Consider the following 18,282-nt stretch of genomic DNA (forward strand, 5'->3'; position numbering starts at 1 on the left):
GTGCTGCACGCACAAAGGTAGGCTATTTTGTAGATTCACTCTAATATAATGAGCAATCTTTCAAAATAAGTCTCCCACTTCGCAAACTTGGCAAATCCGAAATCCTGACAGTACATGAAAGGCTTATAAATAAATCACAGTAAATGAAGATAATTAAAATATGCACTAGTCCGATTAAAAATGAGTTCCATAAGGAAGGTCATGAATGATAGTACTTGTGCTTTCCAAAGTAGAATGCTTCTACAGGGACATGTGGAAGGGTTAGTTTTTTAATGGTGGGAAAATGAACTGCTAACTAGACAGGTAAATCTTTCCACAGCACCAATTCTCTAGTTTTTAGATGATTAATCTGGTCCCACTTCTGGACCAAAGGAAAGAGACAGGCAATACAAAAAACACTGCACAAATTTTAATTCCTTGCTAATAGGCATGTTTAGAATAAACAATTCTCAACATTTTCTGAGCAACCTGATCAGTTCAGCTACTTAAAAATTAGCAGTTGCAGATGCAACACTAGCTGGAAGATGAGAAAATAGTACACGTATCAGGTGTTCTCTGACACTGTCCACCAGAACATCATAAAGATAAGGAATGGGTATATTGTTGCAAACAGTGTACTGGTCCCAGCACCATCTATTGTGGTTCGCATTTTGAGTCTGGAAAAAATAGTTTCACATGCAGAAGGTTATGAGCTCCAAAAGTTTTGTGCAAGCTCACGATTGATCATACAATAGTAACTGTCCTCTGAATCTCCTTCATATATAACCTCTGGTAAGAGTGACTAACAAGAAAATTAAGTCAGACCCTGTCAGCAATTAAGCCTCCCTTAAGGTTGACCATTTCAAACACCAGCAATTAACTAAGTACTTATGTCTCTCTCTCTTAATATGGTCACTTGTCTCTAAAACAACTTGGCCCCAACCCATTTGAATACTTATTGCACCAAGACTTTGAACTGAATCCAGAACTGGACACTAAGCTTGAGATGCATGCTGATGTGAGATGTTTATGTTGGTCTTTCTTATACAGATGACAATTTGGTGGATACTAAAGCTATAGTTTCAAATGCATTTGTAAACCCTAAGCTGAGTAATTGCAACTGACCTCAACCTGAAAGTGGTAAAACCAGGGAAAGGAAATGCACCTCGGTAGGGAAAGGCATTTCTTTCTATTAGTTCTTTGTGAGCACGAGAGAGTCACAAGTCTGAAATACTTTAGTTATGCAATCAATGTAATGTGCAATACTGTTAGTGTAATTCATATTAATGAAAAATTTGTTTTATTGCTACTAGACATCCATCTGCATATACAGCAGACGTGGTATTAAGTTCAAGTAAGTTATCCCAAAATAAAACTACTAACTACAAGTCAGTGTATGAAAGCATGGGGCTTGATCTCGAAGCATGGGGCTTGACCTTGAATGTGCCATGTGTTCACATTCCCAAAGAAATAAGACAGCTACTGGATTTGTGATTGCTGACATTAAATGTTACAAAAAATTCTTTTCTCTACAAATAAAAACAGAATCCCTCAAGACTTAATTATAATCCCAGAAAAATAAATTAATTGGTGTACACTTACACTGGGAAAGATACTAGTCTTTAAATAGAAGGACAATACATCTTGGAAAGATGGTCTATTGAGCAATTAAAACTATCACTTATTATTTTAATCCATAAAAGGACAATTATTATATTTGGTATAACTTTGTATCACAATGTACTTACAATCTGCAGGATAGTCCACCTGGGATGTCTGTATGGATGCACCATCTGCTGACTGGGGAGCAGATGAGTTATTGTCAGACTGAGCTTTCCGGACAAGTGCTGCAAGTGGATGATCAGGATCTACCACTTTTAAAGGCTGCAGAAATTGTAATGACATGAATTTAACACTTGATCAACAATTTTAAGTATAAGCATACAGAACTTCTAAATCTGAGAAAGAGAAACAGTACAAACTCTCCTCCCTCTTATGCTGACTTCAGAATGCCTTGCAAAGATAGCATTGTTATGCTTTACAGAACTACTGACAAACTGATTCACAGTTTAGTACACAAGTCTGAATGGATACCGGTAAAATCTATTACACATTAAAGGTCTATCCTACAAGCCTTTCATGTCAACCTGGCTATTAATCTGCTGAAAAGTCTTACATTTATCACAAAGGCATTCCTGCAGTGAGCAGTAAGAATGATAAAATAGCACATTTGTATACTTTTAAATAAACTTGTAAAATGATGCCTTACACATAAACATTCTACTAAAGCTAGCATCAAATATCAGTAACAGGTCTTGTGAAATATGGAGCTCTCTTACTGGCCAATTAGCATGTCAAAGTTCATGTATATTTTTTAATTCAAGCGACCAGGAAATAAATATTAAACTAATTTTCCTAATGAGGCAAATTGAAAATAAAGTGTTTTTCCCAGTCAATTTCTAAATCAACTATTATGCCACAGCATATCTGACTGAGATTTCTCCGTTACAGCCTACTATCTTAAGTTGCTTAACCTTGCACTTATGATATAAAATAGAGAAGGCTAGTTGTGAGGGAACAGAACTATTCAAACTTGCAATCTTAACAATTAGTAAGGGTATGAAGGAAATAAAGAAAGCATAAGACAGGAAAACCGAAGCACAATAGTTACATACTCCAAAAATTTTTACCAACATGTAGGCTCTAATTTTTCTCGTTGTGTCAACAAAGCAACAGAAGTACATTACAAAGACTGAACCCTACATAAAATAGTACTTACAACTTGCAGCATTACAACCTAGAACAGTAGCTTTACTATGGTCAAATATATTTTATTATTATTTGTATTATGGTGGCACGTGGGAGCCCAAGTCATCAAGCAATATCCCACTTCGATATGTACATACAGAACAAAAAAAAAAAATCTTCTCCAGAAAGTTTACCTTCATAAGCTCTTCAAGTCTATTGCACTTTTTAGAGGCAAAGAGACTTGGATGCAAGTAGTTACCATCTTCATCCTCTTCCTCATCATCATCATCAGAATTAACTTTTGAATCTACATAAAAACAAATGTTTACATTAACAGATGTCAGACAGGGAGAAAGGGAATCAAAATAAAGTCAATTTTGAATACTGTTAGAAACTATGACTTTCAAAATCTCAGTCATTCAAGGAATTACCTACAAAAATTCTAATGTGTGAATGAACTTTGACATCCCTAAATCTGGTATTTTATGTCTCCTTTTACTTTCAACAACTACAGAACAAGAATGAGAAGCCTAATGAATCTTGACAACTCAACTATTATACAATAATAATAAAATGTTCTCTTATGGCCATTTAAAAGTTGGCATCATTATTTACATAATTATGTTAGGCTAATATGTACACATCTGAATAAGCACAACTTACAGCAGTTCACATTTCAAAGAAATGTATGAACCAAGTAAATTTTCATTATATGCATGGCTGAAGGCTTTACAATGTTTTAACAGTATAGGTCAAGCCCCTGTTTACAGACAATTCAACCCTGAAAAAAGGGTTAAAACAGAAAAGGCAAAGTAGCATTACTTAATATGATAAATTATTAATCTCAGACAAACTGAATTCTCAAAACCTTTACTATTTTAGGTATGTCTATACTTCTGCCCTCTTTTGAGAGAAGCATGCAATGCAGCTAAACGAAATTGCAAATGAAATGTGGATTTGAATTTCCCGTGCTTCATTTGCAATAATTAGCATATTCAATAGCGCTATTTCGAAACAACAAATGCTGTGTAGACACGGTTATTTCAAAAGAAAACCCTTCTTCTGAAATAGCTCTTATTCCTCCTACAATGAGGTTTACCAGTTATTTCGGAAGAAGGGTTTTCTTCCAAAATAACAAATGCTGTGTAGATGAGGTTATTTCGAAACAGCGCTATTTTAAAATGCGTCATAATGCAAATAAAGCACGGGAAATTCAAATCTGTACCTCATTTGCAATTTCGCTCAGCTGTATTTGCATCCCTCTCTCGAAAGAGGGTTCAAGTGTAGATATACCCTTAGACACAGACTACTAAAAATAAGAGACACAAATAAACATGGCTAGTTACCAAATTTAGACTAATACTTAGATTATAGGGAATTTTCCAGTGGACTAATAGAATTTATTATAGGTAGTCCAAGACCATAGCAATTCTTAGGTGTGAATAATATAAAATGTTCTCTCAAGATTTTTATGTTTTTATTTAATGGCTTTAAAAATATACTGCATTTGTTCTAGGGATGTTACATATTGTGTATTTTAGTAATTGTGTAGCCGCAACAATTATTTAGAGGTTACACAGTTACTAAAATGCCCCCCTCACAGGAGCAGGAGCAGCAGTCAGTGTGCTCTATGCTCCTGGCCCCAATCCCAGAGAGCCCCCAGCCATGCCACCCTGTTGCCTCTCTATCACGGCTGTATCAGAGGCAGCATGGCAGGGTGGTAGGCAGAGCTGGTCCACAAGGGGAGCCAGTTTAAAAATCAGGGCCCGAGTTCCCTGTGTACAGAGGCTTCCGCCTATACAGGAGGCAGCATGGGAAAAGGGGAGGTGGCTCTGTGGGAACGAGCATGCAAAGGGAGCTGGTTTAAAAGCTGTCTCCTCACGGGCACAGGCTCCTGCCTCCACCCTGTCTTGCTGCCTCTGATACACAGGCAGCATGGGGAGGGGTTGTGTGTAGTGATTTGGATCAACTGAAAAGCCCAGGCTTATTGGTTAATCGTTTAAACTATACGCTCCCATCCCTATTTTGTTCTGAGGCATCTTATCAATCTAAATTGTAGGATGATAGATTTTTGTCATATTAATATGCAATTGCTCCAAAAAGAAAATGTTGGCTGTTTATTATTTCCTTACTTCTTAGTAGAGTGAGCATTCCATTACACTAAGTTGAGGGTCAGTAACATGGGAGTCAGCAGGCCTGAATAGAGGCTTGTAACATGAAAGCAGCAACAGGTCTAGAATCTAGTGAGCAAGACTTTGGTTTAGTAACACAAGAGCCAAGACTGTGTAATAGTGTAAGTTAGGTAGAGCATGGAAGGACACAGGGAGACACTGGGTACAGACTGTAAGCCAAAGAGGAGTAGCGGAACATCTTCATAAGAAATGTCTTGATACAAAAACTCCCCAAAAACTAATGCACATGCCGACCTAGGTTCTGGACCGGGTCGAGATTGACAGCATGAAGACTAGTAAGTCAGTCCCCCTTCTGTAAGGTGAGGGGTGGTATTTAGGCAACAGAGGGTAGCAGCCTGGTACGTAAAGAAGTGATGTAAGTTTGTTTGTGCCTGTCTATAAACGGACACCACAAACGGCGCTCTCTGGCCAAGCTTGGAGAGAGGGGGGCACACTAGGCACCTGAACAGCAAGTGTCATTGCCTAAACTTACAGAATGCACAGTAGCTTAACTCTGACTGACTGCTGTTAATATTTGTTATATGGCAATAGGCCTGCCCAGTGTTGGTATCTTGTCAACGCAAGTCACAGTGCCCAGTGGTGTAACATTGTACTGATCTCTGTTACCAGCTGGTAGAGCTTCACATTGGACAATAAACCTGTTCAATTGATTTCAAACTTTGCCGGCATCTGTCGTTTCCGGGGCCTCTTAAAGATCTCCTGTGTTGACCCAAGTGCACTGGGTCTAACACTCTAGATAAAGGCAGCACCGATTGTTACGCACGCAGCCGAAAGTTTATCGTCACTGACGGAGTAGAGGTCCTGTCAGGAGCGCTCCAGGACCACCCTGACCAGACGATACTGACACTGACAGTTCAGACCACCGAAGGTTCCGAGGTACAGAAAACTGAGGTATGACATCCATACTGGAGGGAGAAATGTGTGTGCAGGGCAGATTTTTTTTTAATTACTTTGACGGTTGTAGTTACATATTCCTAAAATGTTACTTGTGAACACTGCAGCTTATATATATATATTGCTGCTACATGTGACTTAAAGTTGTCAAAACTAAGTAATCCATTATTTCTTGTGAACTAGTTAACTGAATGCTTTTTCAAGGATTGCCCTGCTCCCTCTCTTCCCAATTTATTCCCCCTTTGGTAAACAAAATCTATACATAATTCAGTAAAGAATTATTGAATTTAAATGTATACAAAGTTTATACAAAGTTTAGAAAACACAGTATCATGAAGTCAGTTTTACAAAAGGCAACTATTACTAGAAAGATACAGAAAGCCAAACAATGGCATTTTACAGTAGCAACTGTCATCTAAAAGCAGGGTATACACAGAGATCAATTCATGTACCCATGATATTCAGCCACTTTGAGTATAACAAGCAGCCACTCTTAAAGACATAATAGCAATGCACAACAGTTTAGGGCAGGAAGTGATCATCTTATCCAACTGAAACTGCTGGAATTGTGTGTTGGTCTGCGTGTGTGTTCAAGAAAAAGCAATTAGTGCTAATACCACCAAATTCAGTATAGAGCTTCACTTTATCATAAAAAAAAGCAGCTTAAAGCAACATAAGGGTTTGGTTCTGACAGGAAAATGGGATGAGCTTGGAATGGAATGTGCATAAAACCACACAGAAAAGAGAATGCATCACCAGGCAGGAGAAAGAGGCAAGCTGGGGCTGTGTCCTTCCCTTACTCCACACTCCCAGTCCAGGACTGCCTCTGCCCAGAGCCTCCCACTCTTCAGGGAGGGTGGGGATTTATATAGGAACATTGCAGGCTGTTGCCTTAAGTGAGAGGAAACCACACAGTTTGCTGCATTACTCACTTTGGCTGGGGAGTGCAGGGGTCACATGAACCTGGACTTCCCTGGGTTGTACCCACTGGAGCTACAGTGCCCAGGGATGTAAAATAGGGATGTAAAAAATGTTTTAAACACTAACTGTTTTTAAACCAAATTGAAATTCAATTGGTTTTATATATATATATATATATATATATATATATATATATATATATATATATATATATATATATATATATATATATATAAATAAAATGCTCCATGGGCTGCTAGTCCCTTGGGCTGCAGGGAATTTAACCAGTATGGTTAACCAGTAAGCTTCTTGGTTAATGATTAAACTCTTACATCTATACCATCAAGAGGAATTTCTCAACTGGCCCCAAACGGCCGCAGCGAGAAAGTGTTGGGATTGTCTTCTCTCCCAGGGGTAGCCTGTATAATGAACTCTCATCCCCTGCCCCACTCCAGAGTAAACATTTAAATTAAGTCTGTACATTTTCATTATTTTTTTCTGTGCATTTTCATTATTTTTTAAATCAACAATTAATTGAATTAAAGACTTTAGCAATGCCAGGTAAATCTTCTAATAACTGATATAGACAGAATGTAGTAACTCCCATGTGACTGTGCCAAATTCCAATTCAGGTAAATGTCTTACTTTTGCGAAACAAACCAGAGAACATTACAAAATCATATACACTCAGACAAGTATTGCATAGCAAAAGTAACTTACTCTTTTTTTCTTCCACTTTGTTTTCAGAAGGAGCAGCATATCGTCCCTCCTTCATGGCCTTCAGAATGAGTTTGTAATAGGGGTTGAGGTAGTGATCGAAGCGCAAGAAGTCAAACTGAGAATTACGGGCTTGCTTGGCTTTCAGCATAATCTCAAACTGAGCTCCTTGTTTGCACACAAAATTTGCAGTGCGCTCTATAATTGCATGCATTTTTGCAGTTGGTGGCTATGAGAACAAAATAAAAATACTTATGAATAAATTTTACAATCAGACCTCGGACTCTAGTCCTCAAATCCCACTCAAATTCCCCATCTGAAGAGACCCTGAAGATTCATCATGTTTCCTTCCTGTAGACTTCTCCCATCACAATCTCTCAATACAGTTACCAGTATTTCTGCAATGTGTTTTTAAAAATGGGGTATGGGATTGAGAACTTTTTTTGGAGGGGGGAGGCAGAAAACTTGCTGCATGAACAGTAGTCTCAGATTTCTGATAAATGAACTGATGACATTTGGAACATATCACAAATTTAACTGAAGACCTAGCCACTTTTAGAGGGTCCTTGGTGACATGCCATTAGTATGCCCTCACAAATGCAAAGAGCAGTATCATAACTGCAGTCAACCAGATGAGACAAAGGGAAGTGAAATGGACACCCCAGAATGAAGAGATTCCATGTGATCAGAATGATTGATTTGGATTTATTCTTAAAGTATCTATGGAAAAATATAATAGGGTTCCACCACTGGCAGCAATTGAGTTCCCGCAGCAATTCAAGTTATTAGTGTAAGCATTTATTGTACATGACTACGCCAGTTTCATTCAGATCATGCACCCCTCTCCAAGACTTTAAAATACCTAATAGCTCCATGAATAATATCTTTCTTTCAAAGCTATTCTACATAGTATTACTAATGCAGGGGTCTCATTTTTGTGTCCAAAACTGCATTCTACAACAAAATTTTAAAGCAAAAGATCTGTCATTCTTCAACAAAATAAAGCAGTACGGTGACTGACTACACTATTATATGGCTACTTTAGAAGCAATTCCAATTAAGCGATAAGTAAAAGGTTATAGATTAATGCTACAGACTACACACATTTCTCCTCCCCCCCCCCCCCAATCAGTAAATTTTTTAACAGGCTGGCCAGAAACCCAGCTCACTCCTAGCTTGTGCTGGGTCCAGGATCTACTTCTGCTTCGGCTACGTATTTAAAGGGTATTAGGAGCCAGGCGTGAAGGCAACCTGGTTGAGATCTGTCTTGCACCTGATCTGGGAGCTCAGACCTTCACTTCTGGACAGGAACTGCTGCCATCCCATGCTGCTGCCTCTCTGTCAGAGGGGGGCTGGTTTTTAAACTGGCTCCCCTCGTGGACCAGTTCCCTCATGGCATTCCGCACTGCTGCCTTTTATATAGAGGCAGCAGTTTGCAGTGGCAGGGAACTCCCTTGGGAGCAGGTACAGAACACACTGGCTGCCAACCTCACCCCTGGGGACTATAGAATAGTTGTGTAACAGATAATTCATGTGGTTAATCGACTATTCAGTTAACTGATATTCAACATCCCTATTTTAAAGTGGCCATTCTCTTCCTCTACCAAGTAACTCCTGGTTCAGATATTCAAACATTAAATAATAATTACTAATGGATAAGACTGTGTCATACATCTCAAGTGCCAAAATTTACCAAAAAAAAAGGGTACTGAATCACTCCTACTGCAAATACAACTGCATTGAAGGTATATATTTATTGTCACGTTGTTATACATCTACAATAGTTTCATAACAAACCTTTCACAAAAACCTTTGGAAAACCCAAGAAATCAATAAAACAAAAAATTGAAATGATAAAAACAAAGATATGAGATCTTCATGTGAACAGCACCACTATTTACCACACACCAGTGGTACCTCATATTAACAGGATGAAGTCATTTAATGAATGCTTGGTGAAGACAAAGCTATGTATTCCGGGATTTACAGTCTGTACTAGTAATACAGTGTTTACTCAGAGTTCTAGTAATTTTTACTAATTAAGAGCTCATCAGCAAATTGCTAAGTAATCTGTTGCTTCTGAGCTAAGGAGAGTCCATAGAAACATTTTTCAAAACATTCTATCAAGACATTTTTATATTAAGTATGGAATCCTTGTATCTTTGTTTATTAAAAACATGAAACACCCTGAATTCCATACATTTACAAATGTAGCCAAGCATCATCATACCTCATATCATTGAAATCAAACTTCCATGAAGGAAGAGCTGATTCAGCCTATGTTTTATAGAAAATAGGTCAATTATATCAAGTTCAAAAATTAAATTGTATGGATTCTGGTGACAACATGTAATGAAAAACAAACTTCTGTGCTTCTGACGTTCCCAAAATAAGGAGCTATATTTCTTAGAATTTATCTTTTTTTCATCAGTGCTTCATGAAAGTATTATCATTGCTGTAATTGTGTTTGCTTGTTTAGTGCAAGCCCTATTTTTAATTTTTCCTTTTTTGTAAAAAGATTAACTTCAATATACTTTTGTTCAAGGTTCTGTCTTTTTGTTCTAAATGAGACAACAGAAGAATAGATTAATATAGTTCTTTATGCTTTTATTTCAAATACTTTGAAAAAAATGTATTTTATAGGCACAGTCTTGTTTGTGTGTGAGCAATTTTAAAAATAGTACAGAGCAATTACATTTTCTTCCAGAGAACTTTAATCAATACTGTAAGTACTGCTAAAAGCACACTACAATAAAAAGTACAGTCTTTTCAATAGAGTAAGTAAAATATGACAGTTTTAATTCTGTAATACCTTGGTTAGTTGAAATTAGCCCATTAATTTTAAAATAACTGAACAGACTAACTCAAAGTCAACAGAAAAATGCAGTGAGAATCCTATGAATGGCTATGGAAGTTTATAAGAAAAATGGCTATATTAAATATACACACATACCAGTTCTACATCAGGCGGCACACTCAGTCCCAAGGGAGCAATGAAAGGTTCTTCATTTTCTTCTAAATTTTCTGTCTGAGCTGTTACTACATAAAATGACAAAGTGAAATGATAAAATACAGAACTAGTCAAAAATTAGACACAAAATATGCATAATATATAAATAAGAAATACCAATAAGATCTGTTGTTATAGGAATAAGAATTCTCTAAATACTGTAATTATTTGTACCACTCACTGTGAAGCATTGCTAATGGCACTAGATCATAAGATTCAAGTTATGTTAATTTCAATTTTGCTTTTTTTCTGCTTTATTCAATTGCTTATATTCAGCTCTGATCCAGTGGTAGATTTGTAGGATATCGTACTACTGACTTATTAAAGGTCCAATACTTAACGCTGACCAAATGTCCTGATTTTTCCGGAACAGTCCCAAATTTAAATACTCTGTCTCAGTGCCCAATCAAGTAGTGAAATGTCCTGGAAAACACCTCCAGACATTTCACTACTTGACGAGGACACCAGCTTGTGGAAAGAATCAAGAAATGGCGTAGTGCCATTGCTCCTCATGCGTCACAGCAGCCTCTTTTCCCTCCCTCCCTCCAAGCAGGGTGTGTAGGGCAGCTGGGCCGGCTTCTGGCATTGTGCAGCTCCTTCCTCTCCCCCCATTACCTGTGGGGCTGCCTCTGCTGCATAGGGTCCTGGTCCAGTGGCACCACAGCCTTCTCCTCTGGACTGCCATGAAGCCCTCAGCTGAGCTCGGCTGGGGCACTGTGGGATGGCGTGCGCTCGGGCTCAGCAGGTGCTGAGACTGGAGCAGAGGCTGCCCGCAGTGCTATTTTTAGAACTACAGTCCAGGTCCCCACAGGCGGCCCAGTTCCAGTCATAGTCAAGCGGCAGCTGCACAAAGCGCATTCCAGCCAGAGGAGATTCACCGCAACAGGCCTTGTGTAGCTGCTACTTGACTCCAGCTGGAGCCGGGCAGCCTGTGAGGACCGGGACCGTGGTACTACAAATAGCATCATGAGTGGCCTCTGCTCCAGTCCGAGTACACGGTCACAATCCAGGAGCTGCTGGGGCCAGAGCTGCGGAAGCTGCTGGGACTGGACCTCAGTAATAAAAAATAGCATTGCAGCCCAGCTCCAAACCCACAAACTGCTTTCTGCGTCAAAGGCAGAAGGTGAGGGAAGGGGCAGGGCAGGAGAAGGAAGGGGAAGGTGAGGATGAAGAGAGGAAGGGTCTTGTGCTGAGGGAGGCAGGGCAGGAGAAGAAAGGGGACGGCACTAAAGGGCAGAATGGAGGAGACACAAATGTCGGGGGGGCAAGAGAAGACAATGAGGAAAAGGGCAGGAGGAAGGAGAAGAGGACAGGGTGGTGGTGGGAGACGATAGAGGCAAGAGGAAGGAAGAAGACAGGGGAGGAGTGGGTGCCAGGAGAAGAAGGGTTGAAAGTAGGGGTCGGCACAAGGAAGATAACGGATGGAGCAAGTCATGTGTGAGGGCACAGAGGGGAGAACTGAGGCAAAAGGAAATGAGGGAGTGGGCACCAGGGAGAAAGAGGGCAAGCAAGGAAGAGATAATGAGGGAAGGCGGAGCCACCAGGACGGTGCAGGAGTAAGGTGCAAGTGCCAGGGGATTGTGAGGGTGAAGCAAAAGGGCAGACACAGGGAGGGGAGGGATGGGCACCAGAGTAGAGAGAGGTGTTAGGAGAGGAGATGGGGAGGGGTAGCTACAGATGATCAAAGTGGAACTAAAGGAGGAGTGGACACAGGGGGAAGAGAAAGGCTGTTACAGGTGAGGGTGGCAGGCCCCCAAAGGGCTGAGAGGAGTGAGAAGGGCAGGAGCCAAAACAGCAGAGGAGGTTGAGGAGTGGGGGACAGCAGGCACCAAGGGAGCAGATGGAGGGAGGGGAGGAGACATAGAAGAAGACTTAAAAGGGAGAGGTTTATTAATAACTAGGGTGTCAAAGTGGCACACATCCAAACAAGTGCACATGAACTCAATATTCGTGCACAAAACAAAATTCACTCTGCTCATAGGAGGAAAATCATAGAGGGAACACTTCTCCCCCCAAGATAATATAATGCAAGTTGGGTTAATGTAATTGCAGGATAGTTGCCGGGGGGAGGAGGAGAAGGGAGAGCTGGTGGGGGCCAAACCCATCCCTAACAGTAGGAAGATGGTAGGAGGAGTTCTAGAGTGGTCACATGACACTCTTTACTTGTGATCATGTGTCCATCCTGACCCCAGGAGCTCTACCTTCAGGGATGGGACTTCTTGTGGCAGGGGGTCTGTCTAACAGGGATCAGGGGTGTGGCTAACAGGGATCGGGTTTGGCACGCCGCACATGCGCAGACCGTGCTGCGCATGCGCTGATTGCACTATGGCACCGAGCTGGGCTAAAATCTACTTGCCATGGGCGAGTAGATTACCCTAATTGTCGAGCCCTGACCATACCAATACCTGACAAATCATCAACTCCTGATGCATCATTGATAGTGAATGAGTCAATATTGCATACATCTTTCATTATACTTTGCTATGGCTCTTTTTTTAAATTAGATTTTTCTCTTCCAAAATTAAGCTGCAAATCTTCAGTGCAATGGATAGAGATGTTCCTTCCTGAGACTAGACAGGTTCAAAAGCCCTATGGTCCCCAATGCCACAAGTTGGACCTCCTTCATTCAGCACCCTGAGGACGTGACTGGTCCCAAATGAGAGGAGGTCCCTCCACATAGCCCATGCTGAACTTTTGCCACCTGGTAGGGCTCCAGCCAGTCACTCTGCTGGCTGCCTGATCACAGCTCCCCAGGCTGGAGCTCCATAGTTGCCGCTGCCAGACCATGAGCTCTGCAGCTGGAGCTCCACAGCCACTGCCAGACCCGAGCTCCGCAACCAGGGCTGGAGCTCTCTGGATGCAGCTAGGTCTGGAGCTCTGCCACAGCCACTGATCCCTGCTACCTCCTGACTACAGGGGGCAGAATTCTCCACTGCACCTCTAGGATGGGGCTTCCAGCTAAACTGATAGCTCCCCCGCTGCACTCCTGCCCCATGGACCCCCCTACACCTGGGCTCTCTGGTCCTATGGGACCACGGATGTTGCCAGACCAGAGTCCTGGTTAAGGGAGGTACAACCTGTAGCACTTGCACATATTGTACAAATTACTCATGAATAGTCCCATTAACTTCAATAAGGCTCTGTGGGTATGGCTACACTACCCCCCTAGTTCGAACTAGGGGGGGTAATGTAGTCATACGGAGTTGCAAATGAAGCCCGGGATTTGAATTTCCCGGGCTTCATTTGCATGAAGCCGGCCGGCGCCATTTTTAAATGCCGGCTAGTTCGGACTGCGTGCCACGCGGCTACACGCGGCACGAACTAGCTAGTTTGGATTAGGCTTCCTAATCCAAACTAGCTGTACGCCTTGTGGAACGAGTTGTACAGCTAGTTTGGATTAGGAAGCCTAATCCAAACTAGCTAGTTCGTGCCGCGTGTAGCCGCGTGGCACGCAGTCCGAACTAGCCGGCATTTAAAAATGGCGCCGGCCGGCTTCATGCAAATGAAGCCCGGGAAATTCAAATCCCGGGCTTCATTTGCAACTCCGTATGACTACATTACCCCCCCTAGTTCGAACTAGGGGGGTAGTGTAGACATACCCTGTGTGGGCATAAGTGTACAACCCATACACAATAAGCAGCAAGGAGTCCTGTGGCACCTTATAGACTAAGGTCATGCATGCATGCATGTGACGAAGTGGGTCTTTGCCCATTAAAGCTTATGCTCCCACACTTCAGTTAGTCTATAAAGGTGCCACAGGACTCCTCGCCGCTTTTGCGGATTCAGACTAACACGGCTACCCCTCTGATACTTGAACCCATACACAATGTATTACAGATTCAGGACAAACATGAATGTGAAAAAAGCTGAGTTTTTGTTTAACACAAAGATCCATTTCTATTGCTTTTCATTATCTGGAACACAGAAGTATATTCAACTAAAAACATTTCCCCAATACGAAATATTTACTTTATTAAAAAGAAGCTACTGCTTGCACAGAAAATTTGAATTTTAATTAGCTGTTATTTTAGCTAGCTCTACTTTACTATTTACACTTAAATAGCATTAAGATGTGATTGAACCCACTCTCACCATGACAAACTAGAGAATGCCAAGAGTGATTGAACAAGAAAATGGACAACATATCCTGCGTTTTACTTCAAATCAATTCAGAAGTACAACAAGGTTCAATATTTTATTATTGGTTCTTCGGTTCAATGACCTATGAAAAATGATGCACAATACTACTAATATGAAGAGAAACAGATACATAAAAAAGCAAAATTTCTCCTCTACTAGTGTATGTTAATGCTACACAGTTTCAAACATTAGAAAAAGATGTATGGAGACATTTTAGTCTGATTTCAAACAGCTGTAGGCCACTCTGATAAACATAAGAACAGCCATACTAGGTTAGACCAAAGGTCCATCTAACCTAGTATCCTGTCTTCTGACAGTGGCCAATTCCAGATGCCCCAGAAAGAATAAACAGAACAGGAAATCATCAAGTGTTTCATCCAACCACCCATTTTCAGCTTCTGACAATCAAAGGGTAGGGACTTAGGATAGCACCCCCCCAGCCCCAAGGCCCTACACTTTGAGGTCTCCCATGGTGGCAGCATCAACCATCCTATTGGTGAGACCCAGAGGTTTACCTGGTGGCTTGGCACAGGGTGGCAGCATAAGTTGACCCCTGCTACTCACCATGAGGTGGGAGCCGGAGTCTGTCCTGCTCCGTTGAGTCTCCCTCTCCCAAACACCTATGCTCTGCTTCACCATGGCAGCAGAAAGCACAGCACCCCAGAACACTACCATTCCTGCTGCTATGGAAGCTGAGCACAGCTGGCTGGGAGACAGCAGATGGGCAGAGCAGAGCAGGCTTCTGGATTGCTCCAGCTCACACTGCTATAGTGAGTATGGGAACAGGGAGGGGTAGGGGGGCAACTCTAGCTGCTAGCTCCCCCCTGCAATCCCCAGCTTGTGATGCTTCATGGAAGGCACAAGAGAGTGGAAAAGAGGCAGGTCTTGGGGGGGAAAAGGGGTTGGGGCAGGCCTAGGTCCCATGAACCTCAACAGTAATGGATACCATACCTGCCCATCCTGCCTACAATAGCCATAGATGGACCTATTCTCCATGAATTTTATACAGTAAACTCCATTGGTCTGGCATCCAATGCTCCAGCACTCCTGATGGTCCGGCACCATCAGGAACCCGGAAGTGCTGGCAGCTGGACAATTGGAGCTGCTCTGCGCTGGCTTCCCCGATTCAGACACTGCTGAAACTGACCAGCTGCTGAATCGGGGAAGCCGGGGGCAGAGCAGCTGGGGTACTACCGGGTTGGTCCCCTAGCGCTGCCCCTCGGGGCTGCGGGACAAACCCGGCAGCACCACAGCTGCTCTTGGGGACGCCTGGGGCAGAGCAGCTGGGGTGCTGCAGGGTTGGTCCCGCAGCGCCGAGGGGTGGCGCTAGGGTTCCAACCCAGCAGCACCCCAGCTGCTCTGCCCCAGGCGTCCCCGATTCAGCCGCTGCTGAAACTGACCAGCGGCTGATTCCAGAAAGCCTGGGGCAGAGCTGCTCTGCCCCGGGCTTTCTGGAGTCAGCCGCTGATCAGTTTCAGCAGCGAGTGACTTGGGGAAGCCTGGGGCAGAGCAGCCCAGGTGCTGCAGGGGTTGGTCCCGTAGTGCCTGCCCCTCGGTGCTACGGGACCAACCGGAAGCACCCCAGCTGCTCTGTCCCAGGCGTCCCCAATTCAGCCGCTGCTGAAACTGACCCGCAGCGGCTGAATCAGGTATGCCTGGGACAGACCCGGACTATCGGAAGGGGGGGCTATCAGGGGTCTGGGGTGGCATCCCTCCACCCCACCCCACCCCACCCTTCTTACTGTCCCCCCCCCTTCCGATAGTCTGTCATATTTGATAATCCGGCACCCCCTGGGTCCTAAAGGTGCTGGATTATCAGAAGTTTACTGTAGCTCTTTTTGAACCCTCTTATTGTATTGGCCTTCACAACATCCTGGCAAAGAGCTGCGCAGGCTGACTGTGCTTTGTTTGAAGCATACTTTCTCTTGTGTTAAATCTGATACGTATTAATTTCTTTTGGTAACCCCTTGTTCTTGTGTTATGGGAAGGAGTAAACAACTCTTTATTCATTGGCTACATGGTTACCTAATTAACCGCTTTTTAACATTCTTAATTTATAAAATTTCTTTATCTCTTTCTTAATGATTCCCAACAAAGTTCACTTTTTTGACTACCACTGGATTTCAGACTTAGCTATCTTGAGTAGTTTTGTATCATCTGCAAATTTTATCTCTTCATTCTTGACCCTTTCTGCAGGTTTGAATAGGATTAGTCCCAGTATGGACCCCTGAGGGACACCACTATTTACCTCTTTCCATTCTGAAAACTGACCATTTATGCCTACCCTTTCTCTCCTACTTTTAAATCAGTTATCAATGAGAGGACCTTCCTTCTTATTAGCCGTTGGTGAGGGACCTTGTCAAAGTCTTTCTTGAAATCTAAGTACACTATCAGCATCTTGGTCCCCCGGTATACATGCCTGTTGACCACCTCAAAGAATTCTGTTATTTGAACCTTTCAAATCCAGCCGAACTCTCAATAGCTAATTGATGCCGAACCAAAAAAATTGCCAAACCAGGAGAGATCGCTATTGCCTAGGAACATTACCAACACTTCCACTGCTTATTAAGCTCTTAGAAGACATGTAGGGGTAACAGCACAGAACCCTGAGAGCCAGGACTAATGGCTACAAACTATGGGGTTGGAGAAACTTGGACATACCCACGATAAGTGGATAATTAGCTAATTAAAAATTATACCAGATCATGGATGTTGCTGTATCAGAGTGTGCTGGACTACAGAGTTGCAACCTGTACTATATTGATTTCTCCTTATTAAAATCTTGTTGCCTCTTTCCCAATAAATTATGCTAATCTGTTTCTGATAATTCTGTTTTTTACTATAGCTTCAACCAATTTGCCCAGTAATGAAGTTAGACTTATTAGCAAGGATCACCTCTAAAATACTTTTTTAAAAAATTAGCATCACATTAAATTAGCTTCTATACCAAATGACTGGAGAATAGTTAAAGGATAGATTACAAAACACAGTTAGTAGTTTTGCCTCTAGCTGAATATACTTCATGAATCTTCCACTGAAAGTATTTAATCTATTACAGTTTGCATTCCATTGTGAATTATAATTATCTTTCCCCTCCTCTCCTTTCATTTCTAACTGAATTTTGAAATAAAATTGTAGATATTTAACACTTTGGCATTATTCACACTTCATTTTTCACAAATATTAAAAAGGAAGCACTAATACAAGAAATATTTATTTACGCTGTAGATTTAATACATTTTAGAGAAAACTTTGTTTAGTCCATTTGATTATTTTATGTATTCCATTTTTGAAAAATTATCTTACTTTAAAGACATTAAATTATAAAAAGTACAAAGGAGATCATACTGCCATATCAAAATGCTATTATGTTTAGTAACCTTTAGAATTGAAGCCAAGTTTTCCTCCTTCATACTATTTTAGCAGCAACGGTAATGTTATTTAATGTACCTAGATGCACACACAAAAATATCCAAATGTAAGCTGTTATTTCAGGTATGAATCAAATAACCATCTGATATGAACTTTAAATAAAAAGAAGATTACTTTATGGGGGAAATAAGGAAGTATGGTTTGGACTGGATAAATGGACTGTAAAGAGGATAGAAAGCTGGCTAGACTGTCGGCCCCATTAAGTAATGATCAACGGCTCGATGTCTGGCTGGAAGTCAGTTTCAAGTG

At 41.7% G+C, this 18,282-nt stretch overlaps 1 protein-coding gene across 6 annotated transcripts in view; it reads right to left on the reverse strand.

Annotated features, from left to right (window-relative positions):
- SFSWAP (splicing factor SWAP) overlaps window positions 1-18,282 on the reverse strand; it is a 144,582-nt gene that overhangs the window by 109,746 nt on the left and 16,554 nt on the right. For all 6 annotated transcript variants that reach the window (XM_075898415.2, XM_075898417.2, XM_075898416.2 and 3 more), the window contains exons 4-7: window positions 10,405-10,490; window positions 7,455-7,680; window positions 2,922-3,034; window positions 1,728-1,863 (exon numbers count right to left, since the gene is read on the reverse strand). In XM_075898415.2, coding sequence (XP_075754530.1) covers window positions 1,728-1,863; window positions 2,922-3,034; window positions 7,455-7,680; window positions 10,405-10,490 — 561 coding nt within the window. The remainder of the gene's footprint in view (window positions 1-1,727; window positions 1,864-2,921; window positions 3,035-7,454; window positions 7,681-10,404; window positions 10,491-18,282) is intronic.

This window comes from Pelodiscus sinensis, chromosome Z, assembly GCF_052426305.1.
Source record: "Pelodiscus sinensis isolate ZL-2025 chromosome Z, ASM5242630v1, whole genome shotgun sequence".
In the NCBI taxonomy this organism is placed as follows: Eukaryota; Metazoa; Chordata; order Testudines; family Trionychidae; genus Pelodiscus; species Pelodiscus sinensis.